The sequence below is a fragment of the Amphibalanus amphitrite genome, unplaced genomic scaffold (assembly GCF_019059575.1).
Source record: "Amphibalanus amphitrite isolate SeventyFive unplaced genomic scaffold, NRLGWU_Aamphi_draft 000445F_arrow, whole genome shotgun sequence".
Taxonomy (NCBI): Eukaryota; Metazoa; Arthropoda; class Thecostraca; order Balanomorpha; family Balanidae; genus Amphibalanus; species Amphibalanus amphitrite.
Genome location: NW_024881939.1, coordinates 168257 through 187387, shown reverse-complemented (window position 1 = coordinate 187387; position 19131 = coordinate 168257). Strand labels below are relative to the sequence as shown.

General features: G+C 58.5%; 1 protein-coding gene across 5 annotated transcripts in view; it reads left to right on the top strand.

The window, feature by feature from the left end:
- LOC122391573 (protein Fe65 homolog) overlaps window positions 1–19091 on the top strand; it is a 76703-nt gene extending 57612 nt beyond the window's left edge. For 4 of the 5 annotated variants that reach the window (XM_043385613.1, XM_043385615.1, XM_043385616.1 and 1 more), the window contains 11 exons: window positions 1294–1403; window positions 2144–2247; window positions 6057–6264; window positions 9512–9639; window positions 10021–10026; window positions 12607–12773; window positions 13548–13640; window positions 14451–14659; window positions 14961–15137; window positions 17650–17814; window positions 18131–19091. In XM_043385613.1, the coding sequence (XP_043241548.1) occupies window positions 1294–1403; window positions 2144–2247; window positions 6057–6264; window positions 9512–9639; window positions 10021–10026; window positions 12607–12773; window positions 13548–13640; window positions 14451–14659; window positions 14961–15137; window positions 17650–17793 (1346 nt within the window). In that variant the 3' untranslated portion in view covers window positions 17794–17814; window positions 18131–19091. The remainder of the gene's footprint in view (window positions 1–1293; window positions 1404–2143; window positions 2248–6056; window positions 6265–9511; window positions 9640–10020; window positions 10027–12606; window positions 12774–13547; window positions 13641–14450; window positions 14660–14960; window positions 15138–17649; window positions 17815–18130) is intronic. The other variant, XM_043385612.1, reaches the window with a different exon arrangement.
- Window positions 19092–19131: the final 40 nt, after the last annotated feature.

The following is a 19131-nucleotide window of genomic DNA, read 5'->3' as shown; positions in this document are numbered from 1 at the left end:
TCTCTGGCCGCTCCATCGCTGTCATCTCTGAGAGATGACCAGTGGACGAAGGGGACCCAGTCTCCTGGCGAATGGTATTATGGTATTGCGGCCGCTGGCTGTGATACACGGGGGTGGGTTGTGTTGGTCAAACCGCGCATCGGTTTGTACCAAGACGGGAGGAATCCGGGGGGCGTGGCTGTTTGCGATAGAAGTTCCGGACACCTCGCCCTTCACATCGCTGCCAACCGCTTTGCTGACTGCTGATGGCCGCACAAGTTACCGTGGACCGCTGACAATCGCTGAAGTCAGCGCAGACAGTCGCTGACGGCCGCTGGCTGCTCCCGGGCCGATATCAGCACTCAGCAGTCAGCGGCCCGCCCCTCTCACACTCGACCCGCCTCCCTCCCCAGCGTTAATGTGCCGCGGTCGGGAGCGGCGCCGTCAGGCCGACAGGTGCCATTCAGGTGTTTATGGATTGGAGGCGGGCAGCCGGCCGTTTGGGGGCGGGAAAGTGGGCCTTTTTCTGGCAAATGGAGGGGCAGGCGCGATTTATCTGATCGGACAAGATTGGGGGATGTTTGGGGCGCGCGGCAGGCGCGATAGATGTCCGGCGCAGACAGCTAACAGCGCTGTTTAGTGGGTAGGTTCCAGCGGAGGGCGTTCGATAACGCCTGGGAGAGCTGTGTGTTTGTGCGCTGCGGCCGCCGTCAATGGCTCTGATCACGCCCGTTTGTGTGTCTGTCTGTCGGCACTCGGACGGTCGGGCACGCTCCATTGGCCTCTGTTTACTGCTCGCTGTTGTGTAACACGCTCAAGGAGAGCGGTGGTCGCGGCTGATCGGTGGACGTGCCTCCTCGAGTGACCTCAGCGGTCTATACGAGACGGACTGTGGTCAGGGAGGACTGGTAGATCGCGGGCGGGCCACGGGCGACAGACGGACGACCACGACAATACTGGGACGAGGCCGGGCCGCCGGCCGCTGTAATATGACCAGCTGCTGGGCTGAGACTGGCCGCCGTTCTGGGAGAGTGGTGACACTGAGGACGTAGCCACCGGACAGGGCCGGACAGTCGCCGTCCTGGGAGGGCGCCCGTGTTGATGGCGATGATGACTGTTTTGACGGATTCATGGTCACCCGACTGACTGATCTGTGGGCGGGGTGTGACCGTGTCTCAGCGCTGGCGCCTGTCCGACTGCTTCCTGTATCGGTGGATGGATGGGAAAGCATCTGAGTGCTGACACATTATCACTGCACCAGTATATAGTTAGAGAAAAAGTCCCAGTGCTAACGCTGTCTCCCTGTCCCGACAGATAACGACGGACCTTACTATTGGCACATCAAGAGCGGAACGATTCAGCGCGAGCCACCACCCTCGCCACCCGAAGACGCCAAGCCGCAGCCCGTCAAAGACAGCGAATCGGTACGTGACGTGATATTTTACAGGATCAGCTCCGTAACTGAGGTCATATGACGTGATTGGTTATGGGTTTTAAGTGATGCTGTTAAAAAAGAACAAAATTTGTCGTTTATAATCGGGTTTAGTCAAACCATGTCCCCTGTCTAGATCGACATCCGGTAGCTTATGCTTTTTGCGGGTGATAAAGCTGAGTGGTTCTTACAAGCTGCTGTCTGAATGGGACTGGTTTTTGCGGCGTTCTTTTACTATCCTGCTCCGGCCATCCGCTATGCTCTCCGGGTTCCTGTCTATCCCCTTTGGCTCCCGAGAGCGCCTGACGACGGTCTCGACGCCGTGAGTCGGCGATGCGCACCGCTCCGATCACACTCTGTGTTTTACCGGCCGTCACTCGGCACGTAAACGCAGCACTTCCCGGCGCATCGCCGCGGTGCCGGAGCGTGTTATTGTTGGCCGGCCTTGGCCGCCGTCCGTTCCGGCGTTTTTGTGCACCGCGGGTGGGTGGCGGTGTCCGCCGGTGGGTGCTCGCCGCAGACAGTTCGGATAACGGCACCCCTGTGTGTGTCGCCTCTTGTGTAACAGCGCCGCGGCACGCACCTCACGCAGTACGCACCTCCGAACGGCGGGGTGGCCGGGATGGGCGGAGGGGCTAACCTTACGCGTAGTCACCGAGTTGTCGGTGTTTCGTTAGTCGGAATGGCCCAACCTCACCTGACCTGACCTGACCTGACCCGCCTCCACCGCAGAGCTCTGGAATCTCGAGCGGCAGCGCCGGCTCCGGTGTGACCCGCAGCAGCACCAGCTCGGCGCTGGCTGACCTGGACCGGCGGCACGTCGAGTACGCCGACAAGTGAGTCTGACACCGGCGGGTCGCCTGGGCAGGCATGCTAGGAGTGAATGGGGGAGGGAAGTGTTGGGGTAAGACGGCGAGCGTGATGTTTGCGTGTACGTGTATCAGATGTGTAAATGATGTGCGTCGTACGTATTACATTCTGTATTACTGGGTCTTGTCTCTGACTTTCATGATCATGTGCTACATTTCTCTGGTTACTGGTAAAGCGTTTGGTGGCAACAACTAGGGACCTTGCCCCTGATTACAGTGCAGCGCTCTGATATACCGTTGTGTCACTCGTACGTCGTTTCAGTTCCAGCGCTTATTTCTCACTGCAGGCGAACCGGCTCGGTGGGCTCTAAGCGTGACTGAGCACCCTTTGTTTTGACAAACCTGGCCATTTAAAAACACAACACCTGTCATTCTATTTACGTTTGTAGGCTTACGCCACCCACGCGGGTCTGATAGCTGTTGTTGGATCCCCCATCACGGAGAGGGGAGCATTCACTGCGCGGCCCGCGGAAGTCGGCACTCTCATGACCCGATTACCTATGAGAGGAGCGCCGGCGGCTGCCGTGTAACTCTGGTTTGGCACTGTGCGGGGACCACTTTCACACACACACATACCGACCCTGACACGGCGTGCGGCAGCGGTGCAGCCGTGACCCCCGCGAGAGGTGACCCGGCCGCGTGGGAGATCGCTGTATGGGAGCTGGGACGCCCAGTGTCGCGCCTTTGTCTGAGTGAATCACTGTGAAACGCCGGCAGCGGGATGGACTCTGAGAGCTTCATTAACGAAACTCAGCGGAAAAACGCAGACGGTTTTATGGGTTAATAAGGCTGAAAGTTGAATAGAGTAGCTCTGCCATGGAATTAAAATGGCTGGAGAAAGAATGAAAATGATTTGAGGAGAATAAGAGAGAAAGAATGGAAAAGAAAGAGCGCGGAATTGCAAACGTTAAAAGGAGACAAGCCTTGGAAAATTAAAAAAAGTAAAAGTCGGGAAGGAGAAGAAAGAAAAGACAAAGACATGGACGAATATAGATCAGACGAAGATAGACACGGCGGTGCGGCGAGCTGAAGGTAAGACCGACCGTAGACTACTGATCCGGTGCAGAGCAGGTGGGGGCGGTGTTCAGGGACCTTCACTGGCTCCCCCCGCTGTCGACAGCCGTTGTTTGATGGTGTCATTAGCCCGGTGTGTGCCGGGCGTGGCTGCCAGACCTGGCGGGCGGTCAGCCCCGGGGACTCTGATCGAACCTTGAGGGCCTGCGGAGCGGGTTTGATAGGGGATCCCTGCTGGTGCGCGGCTAGGTTGTATCACATTCACTGTGGGCTAGCGAGGCGGGTCGTGTTTCTTTCGGTGATGCAATGTGATTACTGAAGAGATTAACTCGAGTTCTGCGTGAACGTCGGCCTTTGATCAAAACGACAAAACGAGAGCCTTTGATCAAAACACCAGCTTTGATCAAAGCGGCTGGTTTATTTTCATCCAGCGCGGTTACCAGCGCCGGCAATTCGCCCGCTCTGCGCGGCTGATGACTCTATATCCTGGCCGCGGCGGCGGTCACCGTCGCCCGGCGCTGACAAATACCGTCCATCCCGTGCTCGGCATCCCCTGACAATGGCCACTCCGTCACCGCGCCCGGCCGGCGTCTCACTTGGGCTGCCGTGCACGCGACGCGGCGCGGTGCACTGTGCACCGGGCCTTACCCAGAAACTTGGCGTAACGACCCATTGTTCGGCGCGCTCCGACTCAGTCACCGCCCGTGGTACTGAGGTGGTGAAACAACATCTCCAAGAGGCCTCATGGCGGATCTCCGCGGTCGGAGATCTGTCCGGGGATGTGTGTGGTCTGTCGTGCGGTGGACGGTTGTGCGGTGGAGGGAGACCGGAGACCGCCGAGGGCACTGGTCGACCCCCCGACCTCTGACCCCTGGCCTGACCTGTGACCTGACCCGCCGGCGGCCGTTACCGCTGATAGTTAGTTTGACGCGTTGCATCACCGAACGGTGTCGAGTTTAGCTGTCCGCTCCGGTACTGTAGCACCACTCGACCTCTCGGCGTAGAACTATCTCCACATTCATGGCCTCTGCGGCGGGAGTGTTGGCCAAGACCGGCTTCACTAGCTGATTGGTAGGTCGGCCGCTGGCGATTGCTATCCATACACTGATGACAGAACCGGACTCTGAAAGGTGACAGCAAATGGACACACGGACGGACGGACAAGGGTACCGAGATGACCCGAGCAGCGTGGTTATCGAGGTAATGCGTAGACGACTGAGAGAGCGAAAGGGAAGATGGATAAGAAAAGGAAAAGTGACGGCTGAGCTGTTTGTCGTGACGCCAGACGCGTAACGATGTGATGATTGCTGTCGGATTGATCGTGTGAAGTGCTGCGTTCACTGCGTTTTCTACTTTCATTACTGATGCTTTGCGATCGTTGTCGAGCCTGCTTTAAAGCCTGCTCTTCAGCACTGCGTGAAGGAGGGAAGATCATTTTAACGTTAGGGCCATGGATGGAGATGAGGACACAGTTTGGTAAACAGTCCCTTGAGTGTTAGTAACCGATCGCATAATGGATGTGCGTTTTCATAATGTTCTCCATCACCCGTTTCCCAACCTGTCCCGCGGGGTCCTCGGGTTGTGTCACTGCCCTGCCCTTCCCTCGCTGGCCGGGCCGTAGCCGGAGGCTGTCTGTGCCCCGGTTCGCAGCGGCTGGGGTGACCCGCTCGGCCCAGCCCCGGGGCCGCTACCGCCGCTCTCGTGACAGGGACAAGTGTGTGAAGGTGCCGGGGAGAAGTCGCATAGGATAGCCTCCGGTGGCGGCGCGCCGGCTGCTGGGGAAATGGTGGGGTAATTGGAGCACAGGCCGCGAGTGAGGCTGACTTCGCTCAATTTACCCTGGGGGCAGACTGTTACAGCGACCTGGCAACTGCTGAATTGGATGAGCCTTGGAATTGGACGAGTGACTGCTTTCTGTATCGAGCATTCGCTGCCGTTTCGATGTGAACGCACAAGCGCAGGCCGAGTGAGCTGTTAAACGGGAACCACCGCCGTCCGCACTTTGAAGAGATATCAAGCTCTCCGGCCCAGCCTGGAGATAAGCCGTCTCTAAGCGCCGCACTTAATTCTTCCCGAAGGCAGCGGGAGCGCCGCCGTTGGGTAATTCACAGACGTTCTCGCACTGCAGATCGTCTCTTCTCGTCTTAATCAACTTTACAAAAGGATTCAGCACTGTGAGAGATTCGGCGAGATTGCGGATGCTGCTTTCAACATCCAGAGATTAGAGAACTTTACCATTTCGGAGCGGAGCTCGTGAGAAACATGAGCTGACTTGCGGTGGAGTTGACAGTTGTTAGTTGCTCTGCGCGCCCTGCGGATTGCATGCCTGTAGTGCATACCTTCTGACCAGTGTTGCGACAGCGTCTCATTCAGAGCAACATGGACTGCAAGCCGCTGTCCAAGTGTGGGAGCTCGGGAACTTGGGGGACATATTCTCTCGAGAAACTAGCTCACCGTTCGCTGCTCCAGCTGTGAACAGGGGTAGTTGCTACCGGACTTGCTCAAATTGTGTGCGAATTTGCATGTAAATGGGAGCTTCTAGACATGTAAAAGTCATCCACGTGCCGAAAAGAAAATCTGAAAAGTCCGTGAGACAATTGTTCGCCTTCCAGTTACTTCATATGGTATTATGGAGAGTTTTGTGTTTGAATGGAGTTTGTCTTTGCGCTCTGTATCCAGCTACCTGCTCATTCTCTGTCAAATGTTGATCTTGCTCCATCCCCTCCCCCGTCTCACCACTGTGCACCGTCTCTCGCCGACAGGAGGAAGAGTTTCCCGGCCCGCTCGGACCTGGAGGCGGCCGCCGACTCGCGCCGCGTGCGATTCGCCGTCCGCTCGCTGGGCTGGGTGGAGATCGCCGAGCCGGACCTGACGCCCGACCGCAGCAGCAAGGCCGTCAACAAGTGCATCGTCGACCTCTCGCTCGGAAGGAACGACGTCGTTTCCGACTCGGTCGGCCGCTGGGGAGACGTAAGTAGTCAGCTGGGGGATCGGTTGAGTTTTGGTTTGGTGTAGGGAGCATACCACGTCTCCTACTTGACCAGTCCGGTATTGCAGAAGGAACAACTGACCTCTCGCTCTCCAGCCCAGTCTCCCCCGGTGGGTGGCCTCCCCACACTGCCTTAGCAATCTCACCCCGCCCCTCCTCCGTTGGTAGCTAGGTGCGCGGAATGTGGCCCCGCGTGCCGCGACTGGGTGTGGCGGCCCGCCCCAGTCGCTGGTCTGTTTACGGCTTATACTGTGTGAGACACTGAGAGATTACGAACGTTACCGGCAGGCCGGGTGGCGGATTGTTTGTGCCGGTTACCGTGGGAACGGTGAGAGGCCCTCGGCCGGCCCTCCGTCCCAGCGGCGCCTCTCGAATCATGTGGGCTTAACGATTTTTATGATGCCATGGTGATGGATAGGTCTATTCCATGTCCTTTTCGAGTGGAAAAGGAATGAGGAAGTATGTGTGTTGGATTGTCTGGTGTTTTATAATCACTAACGCTTTTAATGCCTGAAATTGATGGATAATCGATGAAATCGGACGAAACTGTGATTGGCTACCTCAGAAACATTTTCTTTGATGTTGCGTAACAGTGAAATTGACATTTTTGCATCTAGTATTACGTAAAGCTGCGTGTCCTGACGGTTAGGCAGCTGGAGTGAGACATAGCTATTTACCAGCAGATCGTCTCCATTCCTCTGTGGCCATATCGCTCCCGTACGAAATGTTTGTGTGATGTGTGCGATAGTGTGATGGATGCGTCGGCGGCGTCTGCGCTACCGGCCGCCGGCTGTGCGCGGGGCCTTGGCGGCCTCACCGAAGGACGGAGCAGCTGCCATACCTGGCGCGCTCGGTGTCGGCTCGCGGGAGATATCATCTGGCCGGCGGCGAGCGGCGCTGGTTCGACCAGAGCCCGGGTCAGGGGCGTCCCACGTCCCCAGAGGACTGGGAAGGACTGGTCCGGTGGCCAGGCCAGGTTATCTCCAGATCTAATCGAACCGGACAGAAACAATGCCCTCAGCGGGGTCATACACTGCCATGATAAATCGCTCGTTTGGTACGTTTTTAGATCGCGGCTATTTCGCGGAATGGCCGTAACCATGTCGTGCCTGTGTCGTTGGCGTGTGACGTGCGGGCGGCCCTATTTCTGGCGCCGGCCGACTATCCCCGTGTCCTGCTCTGACCGGTGGGGGCCGCTGCGTACCGGGCTACAGACGAATGTCGTACAGCCCCCGGCCGGCTAATGGTCGCCGTCCACCCCGCGCCACTCAAATGCCGACCTGAAATACCGCCCTGGAAATGTCAGCTCCGTATCGCGGCCACGGCTGCGGGCGTTTACTGGTGGAGGGAGGGGTTAGTGGAGAGAACTGCGAGGCTCGTGGCGAACTGCGGCGCACCTTGACACTCGTGACGCAGTTGGGCGCTGGGAACTGACACCTGCGCTCGGCTCGTCGGTCCGTGTTTCCGGGTGACTCCGCGACGCAGTTGCAGTTCCTCTATCACCGGGTGTCGGTGCGTAGGAAGGTCCGCCACGAGGGCGCTTAGCCCCGATCGTGCTGGAACATTGATCAGTGGGTTGGTATAGCCGCAGTAACAGCGGAACAGCGGAAACCGTGCCGTGGCATGAATGGATCCGGTGACAAGCCATAATGACGAACACGGGGACGTGGACTACCGGCTGTAGGCGGACGGATGTTAGGCAGACAGTAGGCAGCGAGTGGTAGGCGGTGGACTGTAGGAAGTGGACTTCAGGCGGACAGAAGGTAGCGGGCGGTAGGCGGACGATAGGCAGCCGGTAGGCGCCAGCCGAGGCCACCAGTCACGGTCAGCCGTGTCACGGTAGAACCGCTGACCGGACGGCGGCGGCGAGACGCGGCGAATCAATGTCCCAGTGCCGGCTGGCGCCGCTGCCGGCCATTGTTCGTCGGGTGACGGTACGGACCCGACCACCGTCATTCATTCATCCATTCATTCCCTCATTCATTCAGTCCGGCGGGTCGCGAGGGACGCGCGAGGGTGGTGGTGGTGACGTCATCGCGCGGCGTGCCGGCGGTGTCACCGATCGCTCTGCACGGTGTACCAACTGCATACTAACGAGCCTACGTGACGTCACCAGCGGAGCTGCTCCCACGGACCGTGGCCAAGTTTAAATGGCAATGTGCGCAGTGGACACGCTCTGACCTTAGTGGACGCGGTCTGACCTTTGTATTCGCCCGAATCGATCAATGTGTGAAATGTGAATGGGCTGAATGCTAAGCGCGTCACGCTGAAGACTCGTCGGAAGTTACGGATAACGGTCCTCTCAAGGTCTAGGCAGATTAATTCTAACGAGCTGTGGGACCTCGAAGAACCGAGCCGACAAAAAAAAACTGATTGACCTTTCTGACCCGTGGATTTTATCATTCATGGCCTTATGTAATGGCGTTTCGTCAGCCGGTCTATACATTAACGAGCATTCACACGTTCTGTGTGTGCGTCTCGTCGGAGACACCCCCGCTGATCGTCTGTCTGGTGACCTTGACCTCCAGTGCCTCCGGGTTAATTAGAGGACTGTTTGTTCGCGATCGATCCCCACGGGACGATACTGGCGGGATGCGTGTGCCGTCGCGTCCGAACGAGGCGGCATGGCGTGCCACCATCCCTGGGCCGGCGCGTGCCTGTTGTGACGTCCTGGGCCGGAGAGCCGCCCCACCCTGCCCCGAACCGCCGTCTGCGTGAGACTGGGACGGCCGATCTGCTGTGGGGCACGTGTAGGTGCGTCACAACGCGAGGATGCGTAACAATGCCCTGGCAGCATGGTGAGGAGCGGCTTTTAGGCTCCGTCGGTTCCCAGCAAATCCCGGGTATTGTTGGTCTGAGTGGAGTACTGTGTAATGGCGGTGTGTTGAAAATTTGGGCGTGAGATGCGTGTGGCGTGTGTGTGCGTGTCTGTTCAATGTGTACACGCTTGTTGCACGCAGTCTGTGTACAACCGCAGTGTCCGTCTGCCTGTCCTTGAAAGTCAGTCGCTGCCGCCGCCGCTGCTGCCGCTGCGATGTTGTGACTGTATCTGCCACGTTTCTGCGGTATTATGACCAGTTTATCTTTCGTGTCTCTGCGGTATTCTGAATGGGCCTCAGCGTGCCACCCGTATCTCCATATCATAACCGACTCTTCTGCGGTGTTCACAGTCCCCACGCCGTTGTGACTGCCTTGTGCCCTGACCACCCCTCTGCTTTGTCTCCGCAGGGCAAGGACCTGTTCATGGACCTGGACGAGGGCTCTCTGAAGCTGCTGGATCCGGAGAGTCTGACGCTGCTGAATACCCAGCCGATCCACACCATCCGAGTGTGGGGCGTCGGACGCGACAACGGAAAGTGAGTCGGGGACGGTACTACATAGACTCGATGGACTCAGTACAGGAGGAGAGGGGAGGGTAATCAGACATTCATAATGTAATTTGTGGGCCGTGTGGTCAGATGCGGTGTCCTGCCGCGGCCAGTGCGGTCTGGGTTATGGGGACACTGCTCAGCGGAGCGTCTGGCCGTCGGACGGGCTCCGCTGATATCCTTGGTGTGTGGTGTTGACCGTCTGGTGGATCCACCCTCTCGTGCGGTCGCCGCCGCTAATTGATTTGTTGAGCCGTGAGCGGCAGGCGGAGGCAGCCTGTGATCCGTGACGGGCGATCCCACGCCGCCCCCGCCCGTGCTGATCACTAACGAGCCCCGTCTGTTCCTCCCCCGCCCACCGATGAGCAGAGAAAGGTAACGCCGCGCGATGCGGGCTCTCTGCCCGACAACCGCCACCCCGTGCATGTTTTCGTCGCATGTCGTTGAATTTATAGATCATGAACCTCAATGGTAGTGGAAATTGGTCGCGTGTATTCCGCTAGCGATCCAGATAGTGTTCTGATCACTTTGCTAGAACTGTGATTGTTGTTGTAACTGTTTGCACGCATGTCCAGCGACATATATCTCGTTTCATCACCCGCTCGTCAGTAGAGCACGCGTTCCCAGCCGTTCCGCGACACTGTCCGTGTTTTGAAATAGCCTGCATGGCCCTACTCGGAATGCATGAACGGTGAGAGCGCGGTGATTAATTTTCCAGCGAACGGCGTGCGATACACAGCACACACTGCATTGTCTGTGCTCGCCGGCCATATATTATATTTCGACATGTGCCTCCGTCGCAGTAACTAGCTGATTCTGGTGAATCCGGCCGCCGCACTCCGTCAGAGCGCTGCCCAGAAGGCGCTCAATCAGCGTTTGGTGCATGCTACATTGTGCCCACCTGTAGATCAGTCACTCGGGCCCACGCGACCCAGTGGGGAACAATAGCATATTCACTCGACTGGGTGCAGAGGCCACAGTTCAAGGGCGCGCCCACCGGACTGTCCTCTGGCTTCGGTGAACGAGGCGAAACGATCAGACCATACATTTCCCCGTATGCCACTGTGCCGGGCTAAATGTCCGCAGAATAAAGCCACCGGCCGCTTCACGGGGGTCGCTCTCGAGGTCATGTCACAGTTGGGAATGGACGAGCATGCAGACCGTGATTTGTCGTGCGGCTGCTGCATGTTGTCCTTGTGTGGTGACTTCTGGCACTCTGTTACCTTGCTTAGGGCCGTTTAGTGGTAAAATTAGAGTTGTCTATTGCCTCTGAAGACAGTACAGCTACAGTGTCGCTCGCCATAACCCCTTGTCACATTGCTGGGGTACAGAGGGTGATGTGAAATAATTGCCCATCTTTGCAGTCACTATTGTGCTCTCTGTACGGATTATCTCACAACGATCACACACTTACTTTCAGTTTACCCTATTCTGGTGTGTCCTTGGTTTTATTCATCTGCCATCGCTGTAACAAATGTGTTAATTCCAGCACTGTTGCGTCATTATCAGACGGATACATCCGTCCTGGGGGCCATTTTCTGTCGCATTTTCCAGTGTTCTGTCTGCACACTGTCCTTTTCACTCGCGTCGCACCGCAGCCAAGGTCGTCAATCGCCCCCGCCGGCTACCGCAGCTACCGCCCATTGTTAACAGTGTACCTGACTCAGTCGTCTGTCAGCGGCGTATGTAACCCAGCGACCCGTGCTATCAGCGGTGTATCAGCAGGAGCCATCAGAGGCTCCCGTCACCAGTGTATGTGACCCAGTCACCGGACCAGGCGGCCCCCATAGTCAGTGACGGTGGGATGGGACGGCAGGCCGGAGGTCAGGGCGACCGATACGCTCCGTCTGACGTCCCCGCCCTAGCCTCCGCTGCCACCTGACGAGTCTTCGTTAGCATCACAATGTGTACCGACGGTGGTGGTCTGCGCCGGCCGGCTGACCCGGGGAGGGCGGGAGTGATGATGATGGGTCGTCCGCTGGAGCAGTGTCGCAGCCGCGGGCCATCACATAATGGCCGGTTACACAATATAATGCAGAGAAACTGCAGCAGCAGCGTGTGCCGTCCCGCGGCGGAATAGTGCAGTATCATCGTTCAGCGTCCGTGCGGCGGCTGTAATTATCAGCAGCTGATTTAGTGGTGTCGTCGGCCGACCGCCGCCGACGCCAAACAAAGGTGGACCGGCTGTGTACCCGCCCGCCGGCCGCCGCCGGATCGCTGTGGTCTGCGGTCAGACGCCGACCGGCACAGTCGGGACACGGACTATTTGAAACAATTTGGTTACGCTGGCCTTGCCTTGGCCGCGCCGCTGAAACCGGAAAATTGCGTGAGAAGCTGTAACGAGAAGTGGCCACATGGCATTACACGGCTGTGAGTTTACATGAGGTGCGGCGCGTTACCACTTGGTGTGTGGAACGGTGTCGAGGCCCCTGGCCCCCTGGGGTGGCCGGCAGAGGAGGAGGCGGCGGTCCGGGCGCGCAGTGAGACCCTCGGGCGCTGCCGATCCGGCGCTGATTGACATTGGAAACCGGCGGCGGCGTAACCGTGCGCCGGCACGGCAGGCTGCAGCGCCGCCAATGAATGGTGTAGTAGTGAACTCTCTCACGACGGAACCGGTTCTGGCGGCGGTGCATGCGTCCGTGCCATCAGAGGGCGGCCGCCGCGCCGGCCGGCCTTTGGAAGGCTGCCGCGCCGGCCGGCCCGGCCCCTCTGATGCTGCCCTCTCCCACGGCTCGAACCCTTGGCTGTCAGTTCGGTGGGAAAACCGCTCTGCGCGACACACCTCGCTGTATTTACGGCCTCTGCGCTCCTGTCGAGCCGGCCGAGCCGCCGTTGCGGAGCTGCTCGTACCGCGCAGAACGATAAACTCCGCTCAGTCTGTACTTTTTTCAACGTCCCGTCTCACGTTCTCCACACTCCCCCGACCCTCGTGCTGACGCGTCTCTCCTCCGACAGGGATTTTGCGTACGTGGCGCGCGACCGTGTCACGCGCAAGCACATGTGTCACGTGTTCCGCTGTGACACGCCGGCCCGAGTCATCTCCAACACACTGCGGGACATCTGCAAGAAGATAATGATCGAGCGCAGCCTGGCACAGGGCGCTGGCCGCCTCTCTGAACCGGGTGAGTTGTAGGATGGTGAGACAGAATGGGAGAGGTTGGTGGCTATGTCATGTGACCGATGCGCTGGTGTGCTGTGGGATGGTATCGGCTAGATCACGGCTCCGAAGGGACGGTGTGTCTGGCTCGGCGCCGTCTCTATGGCCCACTGTCCCGGCCATATCATTTATACTATGTCTGAATTCGTTCGGGAATCCCTCAGCTCCCCGACATTAGCTGTGATGAGTGATGCGGCCGGCGCTATCAGCTGGGTCAGATTCGACAGTGACGGGAGCCGCCGGCCGCCGCGCTGCGCTCCTAATTAATAGGCCACCGAAGTTGTAACGGCCGGGTACCGCGGTGTAAGTGTTGTTTATAGCCGGTGGAGGGCGGCGCGGCAGCCCGCTTTATGGCTGGTATCTTCGTTCAATGATCTGTCCGGCCAGGGTGAGCTTGCACTCGGCTCTGTGCAGGCCGACTGGCTGACGGTAGGCGGCGGACTTTGACTGACCGACACCGGGCTACTGATGTGACTAGAGCCGGAGCGCTGCGCCGACCCCCACAGCCAGGATTAGTGTATGTGGCTGCAGTGGCAGACTGTCTCGGTCTGCACGGCTGCGGTGTGTCCTTTTTTCGGTGCCGCTCCTGTTCTGTGCAATAAGCTCCTGTGTCTATTCTGGTCCGGTCTGGAGTTATTTCTTTGACGTCCCCTCTGACCCGGACTCAGTGCTGTACTGGTTCCTCTGTGACGGTCACGGTGCACTCTTACCTGACACTGTACCCCCTGTGTGCCCTCAGGCCTGGGAGGACCGGCGGCGCGGCTGCCGCGACCCACCTCCCTGGCGGTGGACCAGCGGAGAGCCCTGAAGGCACCGCAGCCGCCTCTGACCCGTGAGTGCACCCGCTCCCTGCGCCCCGCCTGTGACCCATGGGTGACCCCGGCCCCTGTACTCCGCCTCTTACCCGCTGTAACAAGAGTGACCCCTGCCACTGTAACCGTCGTCCCGGTGACGTGTCTCGCCGCAGCTGCAGACGCTCTCTCCAACCCTGATTACTTTAATTGATTCGCCGCCGGCTTTTTATTAACGCGTCACATCCGTTTCCGCCCCCTTTTCACACCTGCTGCAAAAACCACGGCCGGCTGATACGGCGCCCACCGCAGCCTCGCATTATGTCCGACATAGGCCGGCCCGCGTCAGCACGCCCCGCCCGCGCGACGGGTGCCGTTTTTATCCCCGGTAATAGCTCGGCGAGCTTCCAACTAATTAAGGCGAGAATACGGCTGGAGAGAGGCGGCTGAACACCGGAGGCCGCCGCGCCAGCTGCTGCACGGTTATTGAGATGTCCGACCGCTTCCGAATGCCATCAGTTATCGCTAACGGCGCAGCTGTCGGCCGCCGTATGAGATGGAATGGCGGTCTTGGCGTTTGCCAATCATGTTTCGTACAGTCTGAGACCGAATCTACCGTATCTACTTGTCCACAGTGCCTACTAATAGTTCCCCTCATTCTGTCGCCCTTGCAGTGGGCAGTAATTATACTGTGCACTGGTCACTGACTTATTCGGCCCCGCGCCTGTGCAGCGGCCCACCAGCCAGTTGTCCACCGTCCACTAACGTTCCCCTCGGTCCCGCGCAGTGGGCAGTTGGAGTAACTTTACGGCGTCCACTGACCTCCATCCGTTCCCCTTGGTCCCGCGCAGTGGGCAGCCAGAGTTTCCCGACGCCGATGGAGGAGCCGAAGCGGACTCTGCAGGCGCTCTACATGGGCTGCACGCCGGTGCCCAAGCCGAGCGGGATCGACGTGCTGAACCAGGCGCTGACCAAGCTGTGCGGCCAGTCGTCGCCGGCCGAGTGGCGCTCCGTCAGCGTGTCCGTGGCGCCGTCCACCGTCACCGTCAACGACGCTGAGGTGGGGAAAGGGGAACGGAGAACGGATGCTGGGAAGGGTGCGGTAGATGGATATTGCATACTCACGCTGGACATGGACATTTGCTGTGTTACCATGTTAGCTTATTTTGCAAAAACTCTCACAGATTTATGGGTCATGTTCTGCTCTCAGCGTTCTGCAGCTGGATGTATGTGCCAGGATGTACGACTTGCGTGTGTCAGTCTCACACAGTTTTCCTATCTCTAGTACAAGCAGTGTCGCGCGTTGTATCCGCTGCCGCGCCTCTGACCGCTCCCCCTGCCGCCTGTCTGATGTCCCCCAGACGGAGGAGCAGCTGGTCGAGTGTCGCGTGCGCTTCCTCTCGTTCCTCGGTATCGGCAAGGACGTCCAGCAGTGTGGCATCATCGTGCACACCTCGCAGGACGTGTTCATCGCGCACGGCTTCAGCTGCTCCACCTCGGCCGGGCCACTCTGCAAGACCATCGAGGCCGCCTGCAAGGTGGGTGACGGTCACAGGACTGAGAGGGAGCAACGAGGGAGGGTGGGAATGACGGTAAGTGCAAGGGAAAGAGTGTGAAGTGAGGAATCGATGCCGGAAGAGAATGATGAGATGGCAAGTTGAAAGGAGAGAGACTTGACAGAAAAGGGAAGAGAGGTCGGCAATATGTCACGTGGGCATGGAAAGGGTTTAGCCGCGGACTCTGGTTCTGGGCTGAGAAGCGGAGGTGGGAATGGAGCTATGATGCGGTCGACCGAGCGGTCGACAGGTACGGCTTTTGGTCACATTGGCACGATTCGTGAGCTGAGGTTTTGGCTGTGGTCGGCATTTTGACGCGCTCGTTGTGTCAGCTTTTTTTAGTGCAGTCTCTGGAAATTCTGGAAGTGTAACACAAATTATACTTTCAAATCGTTTCAGCTGAACTATATAATATTCGCGGAAATCGAGGATATAAACATTTGAAGACATTCGCTAACGTGGCCGTACCTTTATGCAGTAGCAGCTGAACACCTTCAATTAGAGGGGGGGGGGGGGGTACTGCCGACTTTTGGTCCCATTCTTTCCATGCAACGCCCGTACTAGGGCTAATGTTGAAATGCCAAAATCAAAGGGGGCACGACGCCCCGGTGCCCTCCCCGTTCCGCCGCCTATGCCTTTATGTACGAGGGAGCATTGCCGATTGTGTTTGCATACCTACCTTTTTTCTTAAGCATTGACTTACATTTTGATGTCTTTTTTGTGGGAAGTTGTGATAAATTGTATCGGTTACCTGGAAATGGAATATTTCATATCGTTATTTAAGCTAAACAATGCCCTTTTCATAGAAATCGGGTTTTAATCAAGTTCAAAGCAGCACGACGGTCTGTGTGGCCATTGGTATCACGCGAGAGTGACACCAATGGACCACATTGTCTTACATTTGTCGCCTTGGCATTGTCCTTATTATAAACAAGTTTTTATTGGGTTATCTGGAAACACGACTTGCATGAAGACCCGAAAACAACGTTTACGTCATGGTTTCCTAGAACCACTGGAAAATGTTCGGGGAACACCAGCGTCCCTGTGCCGTGAAGTCAGATGTGGAATAGAAGCGATAGTTAGCATTTCTTCATGACAGTCCCTGCCGCCACAGCCATTCCCCGACCAGAAATAGCGATACCCAAGGGACGGCGCCAGTGGTAACGGCGTTACCCAAGAGACGGTACCGGTGGCAACGGCGTTGCCTCTGGAGCAGTGGGCTGTGGCGAGGAAAAGCGGTCCAGAGTGCCGTCTACTGCTGCGGCACAAGCCAGTGGCTGCGGCGGACCGCTGCATTGCCCAGTCTCTGCGGCTACCGCAGCCCACATCCTCTGGCCGGCCGACTGACCGGTGGTCAGTCTGACCGACCGAAAGCGGTTAATTTGACCGACTGGTACGGGGACCCGCAGTTGCTACTGTACACGAACCCCAAGTCTAACCGTCTGTCCTGTCCAGTAACAACCGATAACATTGATATCGACTGCTGGTCCCTGTACAAGAGCAGCTGAGGTTTCCTGTGAGTACCCTCTGACAGCTTATCGTTGTTCCCTGTGAGGGTGCTGGGACAATTTACTCAGGGTCGCTGTACAGTAGCACCTGCGGGTCCCTGTACTCAGCACGGCTGACCGCCCAGGCCGCTGAGCTCTGACGCCACAGTGAGGCTGGTGAAGCCGGTCTGTGGGACGCCAGTTACCGTTCCCGCCCGACCGAGGGTGGCCAGCGGCCTGATGGTCCATCGCCGACCGCGCGGCCGCACCTCAGCCGCTCACCACACGACGGGTGCAGCGTGGGCCGCCCACCGCCCACCGCACGGTCTGTCTAACCACCCGTGCCGTCCGCCGTCAGACTGATGGATAGGTGCAATGAATGGGTGCGACAAATATCCTCGGGGGCTCCGCCACCCACCGCCCGCCGTCCACCGCCCACCGCCCGCAGTCGGCTCGGACGCTGTTTTCCGACCGCCTTATGGTCATGAACGTTACGAAATAGCGACTTCGAGTCGGTATTTCATTATCGGCTGGTGATTTATCCACCGAGCGTAATGAAGTGAAATTACGAAATGGCCGCTGACAGGCCAAGGTGACGATATGATAATGTGATGGGTTCGAAAATGGAGGTGTGGCATTGAGGTAAACAGAACCGTGGCCGGCCTTTTAACCAAATTATCAGTTTTGTTGTAGCGGTAGAAATGTATTCTGCCTTCGCTAGTTTTCCTATCCGTCATTGTTTGTACCCGATCCCAATTGTTTTGTCTGCGCTCACTCATGTCTTGTGTTCATTCGTCAATGTTTTATGCTTTTGCAGTTGTAGGCGTGAAATATAAACACCGATCATCGGCCCATGTCCTACCGATCGCGTCTCAAAAGGCATAGTCAACTCTGTCACCCAGTGTTTGTCTGTCGGCTCCACATTAGTCGCAGCGCTGAGCTGGTTGGACTGGGATGTGGGAATGCCTGCCTTCTCTGACCCCGGCGTCCACCCCTGTGTGCCGCAGCTGCGCTACCAGAAGTGTCTGGACGCGCTGCCGGGCGGCGGCGCCGGCCGCGGCGCGCCCGCCCAGTCGCGCACCTTCGGCCAGACGCTCAAGTCGGTGATCGGCTCGTTAGCCGGACGGCGCCTGCGAAGTATGGACTCCTGAGATACGGCCTCACCTCCGCAGGTAAAACGCGCGCGACCCCGGGCCGGCCCATGGCAGCCGGGAACGGCGGCAATGCCTAACGCCTGCCGTAATTGTGTAATAACGCCTGGCAGTGATATGTTGTACTTGTAATGGCATAATTGGAGTAATGGTAAATTGCTTTTGCGGAGGCATCCGGCAATCTGAATTGTTGTCAGGTCGTTCAATTCCAAAGGCCGCGGTCGTATGTATGTAAATGTCGGTGCGTTGGTGCCGACTGTAATGACCGTGCAGCGGTAATAATGACCGTGTACGCGCCGCGACTCTGACTGACCGCCGTGTGTGTGTGCCCCGACAGTACGAGCTGGCCGCTGCTGTGGAGTGTGAGGTGATCCCGCACAGACACCTGGTCAGCAGGAGAGCCGCCGGCGACGACCCGGTCAGCCAGCAGCTGGCGGCGCTGGTGTCGCCCGACCTGGCGCCGGCCGCCGCGCTGCCGCTGCCGGCGCACACGGTCAGCGCGGCCAGCACGCCGCTGGCCGGGCCCGGCGACTGGCCGCCGCCGCAGTACAGCTGGTGCCGACCGGCCGGGCCCGCCGCCGCCGTCACCAGTCCCGAGGCGGCGCTGCGCCGGCTCCAGCTCGGCTGAGCGAGCCGCGCACAGCGGCAGGGCGGGCGGGCCGCCGCGCCCGTGTAGGGAGACTGGAGGACGACCGTCACGTGTGTCCGACCGTGTGTGTGTGTGTGACTGTGTGGGACGCGTGCGCCGAGCCGGTGTGTGTGAGAGATCAGCGTGACCAGTGCCATGGACGGGAGCGGGAGCGGCCTCGGAGCGAGTCGGATCCGTGTGACATATCTGTGCCGCTTTGTGGGGCCGTCGGCCCAGCAGCCGCCGCGGCCCGCCGCCCCAAGTATACTGTACATACCGGACCGGCCCGATATTTACGTGTCAGAGTGTGCGTGGAGATGGGTGTTCCACATTCCGCGCCCGCGCGCGCGCTGTGTCAGTGTCGCGCCAGGGGCGGGCCGGGCCGCCGGCGCCGCTGCCCGCGGCAGCTACCCCCCCCCCCTTCCCGCCCTCACCCTCGCCAGTTCCGTTTCATCGTCAGTGCGCGCCGCTGAGCTAGCAGCTAGGCGCGCGCTGCCGAGAGCTCGGCGGGCGCCGCGCCGCCTCTCGGTGGTGCTACATTCCGTCGGCGGACCGACGGACGGACGCCGTCGCCGTCAGGCAGACAGGCAGCTCTTTACGGCTTCTAGAGAATGCACTATACACTAGCTTTAATCATGTAACAGAGTCAATAAAATACCGTTATGTTAAATACACTGTGTTGTTACTTTATGATAGAAAACACTGCTCGT